Source organism: Corvus brachyrhynchos, unplaced genomic scaffold, assembly GCF_000691975.1.
Source record: "Corvus brachyrhynchos isolate BGI_N302 unplaced genomic scaffold, ASM69197v1 scaffold69, whole genome shotgun sequence".
Lineage (NCBI taxonomy): Eukaryota > Metazoa > Chordata > Aves > Passeriformes > Corvidae > Corvus > Corvus brachyrhynchos.
Window position 1 is genome coordinate 219,460 of NW_008240228.1, and position 11,241 is coordinate 230,700.

Here is an 11,241-nt window from a genome sequence, read left to right on the forward strand (position 1 = left end):
ATTCTGTATGAATTGATGCATTTCCAAAAAAGCTTCTATTTGAGTGACAGTTTTATGTGTTGTCTTTAAAGACATGATGAAACAATAATAGCTTAATCAGGTCTAAACGTACTTATGTTAGAGCTGAATTAGAATGCCGGAGAACTATTCCTGTATTCTCCCCTTCCTTTCATGTTTTTTCATATCCTTTCATATGCAGGATATTCAGACAAGGCTATGCTAGAAACAGTGTGTGGGAAGAGATTTTGCATCAATAAAACCAGTGGCATCTGTTACAGACAGTGCTGATGGTTGCAGACGGTACCTATGAATGGCAGAAGTAGCAGCAAGGCGACAGGGAAGGTGGAACTCCAGCTCTCATAAAGACACACAGGGTCTCCTGAGAGCAAGTGATGGAAACAAAGTCTGGAATGAATCACAACCCTGCAGGGATCCTCTGTCAATAGTGGAAGTTGTAGATAAGGCTTCTCATTCTTACTCAGCTTTCCCTCATTGCAGGCAGATGCACCCTAAAGCAGTGCTTTCCTAAAGATCCAGTTGCATTTCTGTACAGCCAGATGCTGTGTTGGATCTGCTCAAAAGGTCCGCATTTCTAGTTTAAATTTCTTTCTGAGTTTGATGAACTGTTGCAGAATGGGAGTAAAGCAGAGACAGTTCTCATTGATAAGTAGTTCTTTAAGAAAATGATGTGTGCCCCATAACTGCCTAAATTAGTAAAAAGTCTAATATTCTGTCAACCTTATCAGATTAATGCCTTCAATAATAAATAGAAAAAGGTTATAAGAAATTTTTAGAAAATTTCTAGCTTTTCAGATGCTGTTTTCATAGTGTGAGAAACAGTTTCAAAAAGGTCCATTTGAAGAAATATGAGTTCTCATGATGACTGTAGACAGTTTAACTGGCCCAGATAAAGAAATTCGGCATTTCCTGTTTTTTTCTAATCTCTTTCAGAATCAGGTGGAATACTGCTTTTTTCTCCCCCAGTCATGGTTTTACTTCTGTTGCTATGGGGCAGAAAGAGGACGAGTTCTGTGATGTGCTTTACAGTGGAATCAATTGAAAATGCCTCCTAGGTTATTTTCTCTCAATCATCATGATAAGAAAAGATAAAGAGACAGAACTGTAATATCTCTGTTCAGATTTATAGGTTTTACTAGGAAATTGTGCCTTTGAATGAGAAAAACAAAACAACCCACAATTCTGAAGCACGTCTGGGATCACAGCAGTGCCTAGATGAGAATATTCCAAAATCTGTCTTTTGCAGATGTACTTAACCATATGGTTTTTGTTCTTAAGAACTGTGCTTTTAAGAAGAACAGAAGTTCAGAAGTTATTTTAACTGTATTAGCAAATTATGTAAAAAGTACAGGGCTTTTCAAAATTGCTTTATTTGTTGTTCAAAACATCTGCATATGTCCCATTCCTACAGAGTGTATAGTCTGTCATACAGTTTTTTTTAAATGGGGGAAAATAATCCCAACTCAAACTTGTTGGATCAGTTGTAGGAATAAAAGTCCCTGTTCTAAAAATGCTATTGCTATGCCAGGTGCAATGTAATTCTCTTTATACAAGTGGAGTTTAATTCTATCTGTCCTAATAACATTATTGCTGTGCTTTGGGGGCCAGTTAAGACTTTGTTTAGTATTGAAATTAGTTTTTCAATAGTACCAGCTGTAACAACAATAAAATTTTGCTATTACCTGCTAGTCTCATTACAAGAATTTGGAAAGGAAAAGCAAAGTGAACAAAGAGGATGACACAGACCAAGTCAGGTCAAACCCAGCCACCAAAAACCAGTTCTCAAGCAGCACAGATGCATGGCTTTGCCATTTTCCTTCCTGTCCATCTCTAACACGTTACTAAACTTTGTAGAAGAAAGCTAATAAATAATTGGCCACAGGCATTTTGATTTGGGTAAGTTTGGTGCCACCCTATGACCTAGACAGCTGTCAAATGCACAGCCAACATTACATGCCTGCTCTTCCCCAGGCTGTGTGGCTGGAGGAGTCCAGCATGCTTTGTGCTAGGTTGCTCCTCCTTGTGTGAAAACCCCTGGGAAAAAAGGGGTCCCTTTCGAATAAAGATTATATACAAATGAAATTATCACAGCAAATTTTCACAACTCCTAATATTAAAAGACAGACTTAAAGCAAGAAGAAGGCAGCAATATGTAACGTCTTTGTTTTATGATTAGCTATTACACTTGACCATTGTCTACTGGAACTTTGAAATCACCAGTCCTCTGCCTTAATTATTCAGAACAGGATGGTTAATTGGTTAATCAAGATCAGTGTAACGTGTATTCCTGAACAGTTACTCATTTTTTTCAGTTAAACCTGCCTATGAATGTTGAGTCTGTTCAACCCGAGTTGTAAAGTTTGAGACACTGTTAACAATATGTTGAGGGAATATCATCCATTGTGCAGGTGTCCTAAAATGACAGAATTGTGAAGGTTAGAAAAAACATTTAAGATCATCAAGTCCAAATGTCAACCCAGCAGCACCGACATGTTCACCATTAAACCACATCCTCAAGTGCCATATCCACCCTTTTTTGAACACTTTCAGGGATGATGACTCCTAGTTAGCAGTGAAGCTTACTGGTGATATGAGACAAATTTTTTAAGAAATAATGAGTTTTAATTGTGGTGACATGCTACAAGAACCTATGTTACAATGTTTGTGAAAAGTTTTGAGCAGGCTGGTTTTGTTTGCTTTCATCTTAAGTTTAAAATTAAGGTAAAAATAGGAGAAAGCCCACCCCAAATCTCATTCCTCTTGTCATAAAACATGCAGTAATTTCTGGTTTTCAAAACACTTCTCCTAGTTTCCGTGTTCTGTATACAGCAGCAAAGGCAGCAGGGATGGAGAAGGGGGGACCAGAGATAAGTTTGTTGCAAGCATGGGGTAGCATTGGTGCTTGGATACTGGTTTCCTCTGGCTTTGTTGCTCTGATTTCTGTTTCTCTTACTCAGTTATCCTACTCCATTGCAACTTTCTTTGCCTCCGTAACTTTTTGATACACTCAGTTGTGAGAGAACTACTTGTTAATTTTAGGAATCACTTTAAGATTAAAAAGCCTGTGTCTTTGTGAAATGTGTTTTGTGAAATTGCTTATTTTTTATCTTCCTGCATAAAATCATAGCTAGACAGGGGTAATGCCACATATTAGGCCAATTTCATTCAAAAAGCAGCAGTGTTCAGTTTTAAGCAATGCCAGTTGGCTCTCTCCATCTTTGCTAGTCAGTGTAGAATAATGTTCGCTCACTCTGCAGCTTGGCTTCTTGATAGCCTTGGATCACCAGAGCTGCACAGAGACTACAGTAAAATCAAATGCTCTAGTTACCACACTTTTATGACCCACTTAGAAATGTCCTTAATTTCACCTAATTTCAGATTATGTTTGGTATCTCAGTTCTAGTGAGAACTTTGTGAATAACTGATGTTAAGGTTTGTTTGCCCTCTCTCTTTGCTCCTGTTGTTATGCACTCTATTCACAGGAGTAATTATGTTGATTTTAAGAAAACTTCCTGTATAAATTGGATGTTCATCACCATATTGAAGACACAGACCAAGAGTGTCTTAAAGGAATATCTTCTACTGAAAGCTGGTATAATATTTTACCCTACAAAGTGGAATCCCATTCTATGTGGTAATGAACTCTGTGTGTCCAAGAAATGTGAATTATTAATTCTCGGTATCTACGTATAAGAATATACATTTGTATGAATATATTGAGAGGTTACACTGCACTTATTCTGGATGTTACTTATTCATTAATGGAACTGATTGTAATGCTGAGAGCCAAATAGCTGCACCAAGAAGTGATTGGGGATTGGGGATGTTTTGATGTGTTTACAGTCTTGTCAAACCACTGTGGAATAAGGAATAAATGCCTTCAGGTGTTTTTTGCTTTGCAATCAGTGCTCTTTATTAAGTACAGTTCTGTCACTGTAATGAAAGAAAAATTAAGTAAACTTACAAAAGTTTATGGATTTAAGACAATTAAGAATTGTCCATTTTAATCGTATAACCTTGTATACTGCATGGGTTTTAGTGTTGTGTGCTGTCTGGGTTTACTTCTGCTTCTTCTTTTTATATTGTGTGTTCTAGATAACAGTCCTGGATGAGACATGGACAGTATTTCGGCGGTACAGTCGTTTTCGAGAATTGCATAAAACTTTAAAACTGAAGTACCCAGAGGTAAGTTTTGGTAAAACTTCTTTTACAGAAAAGGGTAGAGACTTGAAAAAAAGTGGTTTGAAATATGTTTACTCAAAAAGGGAGGTGATTTCTGACAGCCAGCACAACTTCACCAACACAGTTCCTTCCTGACCCATCTAGTGACCCTCTGTGGTGGAGTGGCTATATTGGAGCACACGGGAAGAGCTATGGGTGTCATCTCTTTTGATCTGTAAGGCCTTTGACATGGTGTCTTGGCTTGAGACAGTTTAAAGAGATGCGCACTCTGAAATGTGCCCCCCTTCATTCCAACCAATCCCTTCCCACCAATAAGGAACAAGATATGAGCAGATATAAGTGAAAAAATAACACATTACTAACAAACAGAATGCCAACAGGCAAGGAAAAAAAGGTAAATAATTTCTAGATACCAAACTCTGAAAAGCTCACAACCCCACTGGAGCAAAGAGAGACCTGAAATGCCAGAAATACCCTTTCTGAGATGGCACATGACCTCGGGCTTGTAGGACAAAGGAACAACATGCTGTTGCATCCCTCCTGGGAAGGCAGGAGCTTTACCAAGCAGTTTTAGTGGCAGATGAAGACTTGCTGGCTCATGTGGGGTGTGCCCACCACTTCCTCCTGCTGTTCACAAGCTCTGCTGCTGTTGCTGTGCTCTGCACTATGGCTGTGGGATGGGGGGAAAAGGACCCATCTGTGGGTGCTGGCATGGGCTGCCCAGGAACTCTCTGACTTTTTTTGCTGCTGGCAGAGTTTGCAAATTCTCTTTGAAACAGTTTCTAATTGCAAAATGCAGTCTTTATGGGTGGCTGCGGTTGTGAAGCCAAAGCTGCCAGAAAGAGAGAGGCTCTGCTCCTGCAGTCTTCTCTCTTGGAGCAGGCAGCTGGTCGATTTGGACCAGCTTGCTCTAGTGGGGCCGCCCATGGCGACCGGCAGACACCCGCAGAACTCGCCCCAAGGCAGCTCAAACCTGCTAAATGCACTCTCTCCGAGATCAGGAAAAAAAAACAAGGTCCCAAAAAGAGAAGAAAAACCTTTGCCTGAGCAAAGACCAAGCAGCCCGCAAAACAAATACCATGCAGCGAAGGACCAGAAGCTGCCTGGGAGGGCCAATTTTTAAAAAGCCCACAATAGCACACCCCCTCTCCCCCCCACAAGATCCCTGGCTGCTGAGTCTTAAGGAGACTAACAATTCTTGGATGCAGATAGGTATGGAATACAATAATGTTATGGACCACCTCAGGACACATGGTCCCCACAACATGCTTTTCTCTAAACTGGAAGGAGATGGATTTCATTTGGTGGATGAGGAATTACTTGGATGGTCACATCGAGCAGGTGGTGGTCAATGGCTTAAGGTCCAGACAAACATCAGTGACAAGTGGTATCCCTCAGGGTTCTGTACTGGGACCTGTGCTGTTAAATATCTCCATTAGCTGACACAGCAGGAGCAAACACACCCTCAGCAAGTTTGCACATGACACCAAGCTGAGTGCGGCTCACAAGCATGAGGGATGGGATGCCATCCAGAGGGACCTAGGTGAATTTGAGATAGGCTGTCTTTGTTTGAAAGACAGGTGTCTGCTAAGGAAGGCAGGAGCCTCCCTTGGAATGGCAGATGCAACCCCCCTCTCCTCCGAGTTATTATAATTTTGAAATCAAGGGCTTTTAGGCAAAGATATGGGAAATAGGAATAACAGTTCTTTACTATTATAAATCTATATGTGTATAACAAGTCAAGCAAACAACAATAACTATGGCAGTAACAGCAAACCATCACAAACCCAGTGCCAGCCTTCTCGGCTGTCAGGCCCTTTCCCCTCGGGTGCAGTTCGGGTTGCAGCCGGCAGAGGCGCTGGCGGCTCCCGGTGAGCAGGGCAGGTGCGATGGTTCCCCGTGGCTGCAGGGGGCGCTCCAGAGCGAGCTCAGGGAGAACGCGGCACTGGTGCCCTGGGATCCCAGGGAGGGATGGAACAAAAGCTTCACACACCCCTGAGCAGCTGGCCCCGGTGTCCGGCCGGACCCTCGGGAACAGCAGGCTGGAACAGCAGGGATGAGCACAAATCCCGGGTAGCAGACGAGATGTATCCAAACTCAGGAGCTGCGGTGGGAATCCCCTGGGAATGCCCCAGCGGGGCAGGGAAGGTGGGCTTGGGATCCCAGGGTTTCTCCGGTAGAAGGAAGGCAGCTGAAGAAGCAGCCTCTCTCTCCATCCAAATGCCGGGAACTGACTGCCCACAAACCCAGGTGAAAGAGATGCACCCCTCCCCCTGTGGCCAGGTCCTTTGTTTTCCTTAAGCACCCAGTAATTAGTCCCCCTGGCAACATGTATGGGGAAAATTCCTTTAAGAGAAGAACAGGAGGAGAACTAAAACCCCAAAATAGGCCCATGGGAATCTCATGAGGTTTAACAAGGCCAAGTGTACTTGGGTGTGGGCAGTTCCTGGTATGAGTACAGGATGGGGAATGAAGGGATTCAGAGCAGCCCTGCCAAGAAGGACTTGAGGGTGCTGTGGATGAGAGGCTGGGCATGACCCAGCAATGTGCACTCGCAGCCCAGAAAGCCCATTGTGTCCTGGGCTGCATCAAAAGAGTGGCCTGCAGGTCTAATGAGGTGATTCTCTACCTCTGCTCTGGTGAGACCCAACCATCCAGCTCTGGAATCCTCATCACAGGAGGGAGGGACATGGACCTCTTGGAGTGGATCCAGAACAGGGACACTAAGTTGATCAGATGGCTGGAGCACCTCGCCTATGGAGAGAGGCTGAGAGAGTTGGGATTGTTCAGCCTGGAGAAGAGAAAGCTCCACGTAGGCCTTATAGCAGCCTTTCAGTTCTTGAAGGGGGTTTATTAGAAAGATGGGGACAGATTTTGCAGCAGGGCTGTTGCAGTAGGACAAGGAGTAATGGTTTTAAACTGCAGGAGGCAGATTCGGAGCAGAATATAAGAAAGAAAATTTTTACAATGGCACAGGTTGCCTAGAGAAATAGTGGATGCTTCCTCCCCGGGTGTATTCAGAGGCAGGTTATCTGGAACTCTGAGCAACCTGATCTAGTTGAAGATGTCCCTGCTCCTGACAGGGGCTTGCACTCAATGGACTTTAAAAGTCTCTTCCAACCCACATGATATTATGATTCTATGACTCCTCTCAGGCATCCAGTAAGACTGACAAGCCCTTCATCACTTCAAAGATCCAAGGGTGCTCAATACAGGATGGATGTTGCAGTGAAACTGTGACTCTGTGTGTTGCTTCTGGCCATAAATTCCCTTTACTGCTGACTGGCGTTTTTCCCTGGAGGTTGTTCATTGCAAAATACTTTGCAGTCAGATCCTGTTGTCCTGACAACTTCTCATTTGAAAGAAGAGCATTGCTCCGCAGATACCCTTTTGTAATAGTGGCTTTCAAGTTTCTACAAAATGAAAAATTGATCTGACCGCCTTGGAGACTCTGGGCGTTCAGGATGAGGAGCTGTGCCTGATGGAGCTTTAGTTCGTTGGAGTGAGTGTTTATGGAATTACAGTTCTTAGTTTTCACATCTAACTTTTAATTATTAACATTTTTCTTCCTTCCTACATGTTCCCCTGGATATTAGAAGAAATAAATCATTCAAGCAATGAAAGTGACGCTGATTTGAGAGTAAAGAAGCCTGGGCCATATATTCATGGGCAGTATATTAAAAAATATGAATATGTTCAAGAAGGAGAGACAGGCAATACTGTGCACATGCTTTCTTGGTCTTCATTAACATATGCTTTAAGCTAAAAATGAAATGAGCATGGAACAGACCTTGAGGTCTGGGGCTCAAGATTGTTCCCATTCCAAAACAGTATGAAAACCAGAAAGGGAAACTACTGTGCAGCAAATACCTAAGAAAAAGTTTAAAACTAAAAAAGAAGGAGAGAGAGAAAAGAAAACTACATCATCTTTTTTAAGTGACAGAAGTTTTTAAGGTAAAATTGAGTTTTTAATGGGAATTTGAAATGTTCTCTTTCCACAAATGCTTAAAAATATTACTTGTGAACATCAGTATCATACTTTTACTTGAAGAGGAATTGCCATTTCCTCTTGGATGTTAAGAGTTATAGTCTGTCAACAGGAATATCCTAATTGCATCTAACTAGAAAAAAGAGCCAGGCAGTCATCCAGGAAAAGGGCGACCCGAATCCATGTGCAGACGGATTTTCCCCATTTAGGAAAATGTGCTAGAGTAGTCTTCTTCAGAGTTGGATTTTGGTTCTGATAGTATATTGAGGAACAACTGAATTCTTTAACACTTGCATCAGAGGGAGATCAGCTTCGTTCTTGTAAGTAGTAATTGGATTCAGGAGGAATCTGATGTTCTTAAAGCCACTATTAAAATGTCCCATGTGCTGAAGGATAATAATTTCACCTTTTTGAATCAAGCATTTGTGACTGGCAGTACAATTTCAGTCTTTTTTTGATGCTACAGGACGGAGTGGTTGTTTTCTTATTTATTTGTTTGTTTGAAGAACCATGACAATATGAGTAGTATTATTAGCTCAAAATAAAGTCCAGCATCTGAGAGTGTACCACAGGAAAAGATCCCAGCCTGGAGCACAGGTACATAGTTTTCTTCATCTTGGAGTCTTCCCAGCTGAAGTTGTTAATAGTTAATATTTTTCCTGTGGATTTTATCTGTATTTTAAATTCTCTACACTGCTCACTGTGTAAGTATCATATAGAAGCAATTTCTTTTGCACCTTTTCTTTTATCATCTTCTCTCTGTGGTTTTGCTTGCAAGGTCAATGCATTCACTAGTTTAATGTGCCAGTTTGTTCCTTATTGACACTTCTTGTGTTGCCATAGGTCTGTGTCTTAGGTAAACTTACTGGGATTCACATCTACTACATTACCAGAATTATTGGTTTAATTATGCCAATGAATAAGTGTCTAATTTCCATGTAGGAAACACATGATAGTATGTTTTATTAAGCTATCTGTTCCCTTGTGAACAAGTTCTGTAAGTCAGTGCAAATACCAAGCCTTACAAGGTTGCCAACTATCTTTTTCCGTCCTTGACTGACCTTTCACTTCACAACAACCTTCAGTAAATTGTCAGAGAGGTTCAAATATACTCATGTTTGCTAAATACAAAGCATGCTAATGATTAGGAGAAGCAAGGTAAGCATTTGATCATGTCAGCTACTGCTTTTAGATAGGTACGGACATGTAAGTACCTGTTCTGGAAACTCTTGCAGCACTGATGATGTCTTCGCTGTTTTACATAGGCCTTAGAGCATCACAAAGGAATGGCAGGTTTGTGGGCAGGAGAGACCTACATAATATGCTGTGGGTTTCTTCTGCCCATTAGCAGTTCTACAAACTACTTGTAGATTAGCAATTAGCAATTAGCAAAAAAAAATATTGCTCATTAGCAATACTACAAACTGTGTCCTTGTTCATCAGAGGGGAAGAGCATGTTGTGGTGGATGAAACACAAAATATTGTGTCCTGCAGTAAAGATTTGGCATTTGTTTTCTTTGAAGGGATTTCATTAACAGTGTTGCATATGTGAATGATTGATAGCTTTCCATATTTTTACCTTTATTTAAAATAGCTTTAATTTATGGTAATTTTGGAGTGGTTTTGCAATGTGAGTAGCAGTTCAGTTTGTCTGATAAATTGAAACTCATCTGTCTGCTTGTGCTCATCTGTCATTGAACTAATTTAGGATTCACCACGGTGCTAAAATGCATTTTAATACCAAACTTGGCAGAGTTGTGTCTGTAGTGACTATGTATTATTCCAAAGAAACTTGATCCTTAAAAGGATCTTATCAGAATCCATCAGGATTGGGTTTTACTTTGCACAGTTCACCTTCCCACTCTAAATTAATATTTATAATGAACAGTGAAAATACTGTGGACATGTTTAATATATGAGTGTTCTGCTTTTAGAAGTGAACTTTACAGCTCATTAGTTGCTCAGCTCTGAGTTACTATATCAGTATTTTAATAATTTGCTGATCCTGCGTTTCATGTTCCTGCCACTGAATTCCCAAAAGGGATGTCTTGGCAAACTGATTTATTAGGAAGATTTTTTTAAAAAAAGTACCTCTTTCAAAAGCAGAAACTTATCTAATATCTTCTGATCTTACAAGATGTCATATATATCTGCACGTTTTTTCTAATGTAATTAAGTGGCTGCTGAGAACTGCATGTCTAACTAAAATGTGTCACATGCAAATTCTGAACGACTGAAGAAGCTGCAGTGAGGTGACATTGGGCCAGTGGCAGATAACTACCAAGCGTTTAACAGTGTCTATTTTTTGAGGGGGTCTGCATGATTGTCATTTGCCCAGCTCTAGCTTTCTTACACTGCTAGATTGTTAATGACCATTTTATTACTTTTGGAGTTTTAATTAAGACCATACTTGGCTTTCAGTTGCACTAGTCTCTCTAGTGAATGCGCTTTTTGTTTGTTATTAGTCAGAGAAGGGAGCAAATGGCCTCTTCATTCTCAATAGAGGAGTGAGAACTTCCATAATTAGATTCTCCTATTTTTCTCTCTGTCTTCATATTTTCTTACCAGTTACTGGTTTTGGAATACTACCAGAGTGTTGGTTTCTGCAGAAAACTTTCCTTCCTGATCCACATCTTGCTGAAAGGGAAACCTCACTCTCCTAACACTTTCTTGTCTCTATTCTCTTTCAAAGGAGAGCAGAGAAGCAGTTCATATTTGTCCTTCCCTACCCAAATCCAAGGCTTATGAACTCCCTCCTTCATGTGGGAGTCCCTGTGTCCCACTTGCCTCCACGTTTTGTGGGGCTTTCACTGTAAACTCTGCTTGTGGAGTTCCCTGTCAGTCATCTTGAAAGCTGTTTCTGTGTGCATAAAAATCTCTTCAAGTTGTTACGGAAAGCACCTTCCATAGAGGCATTTTTATTGCTAATAGTGATTCTTGACTTAAAATATTAGAAAATCCCTGGAGAGCTGGCAAAGAGAAGCTACAAGGCATGCTTGTGTTTATAGATTCATTCATGGAGATAAGGACATACGTGTGTAAGGAAGATTTCA

General features: G+C 41.0%; 1 protein-coding gene across 11 annotated transcripts in view; it reads left to right on the forward strand.

Moving 5' to 3' along the window:
- Positions 1–11,241, forward strand: part of KIF16B (kinesin family member 16B) — a 168,372-nt gene that overhangs the window by 107,921 nt on the left and 49,210 nt on the right. For 8 of the 11 annotated variants that reach the window (XR_001865537.1, XR_001865538.1, XM_017745293.1 and 5 more), the window contains one exon: positions 4,114–4,203. Coding sequence is in view for 7 of the 11 variants with exons in the window: in XM_017745293.1 (XP_017600782.1) it covers positions 4,114–4,203 (90 nt within the window). In the remaining 4 variants the exon portion in view is untranslated. Of the gene's footprint in view, positions 1–3,500; positions 3,630–4,113; positions 4,204–11,241 lie in introns of those variants that run through there. The other 3 variants (XR_001865540.1, XR_001865539.1, XM_017745298.1) reach the window with 3 other exon arrangements.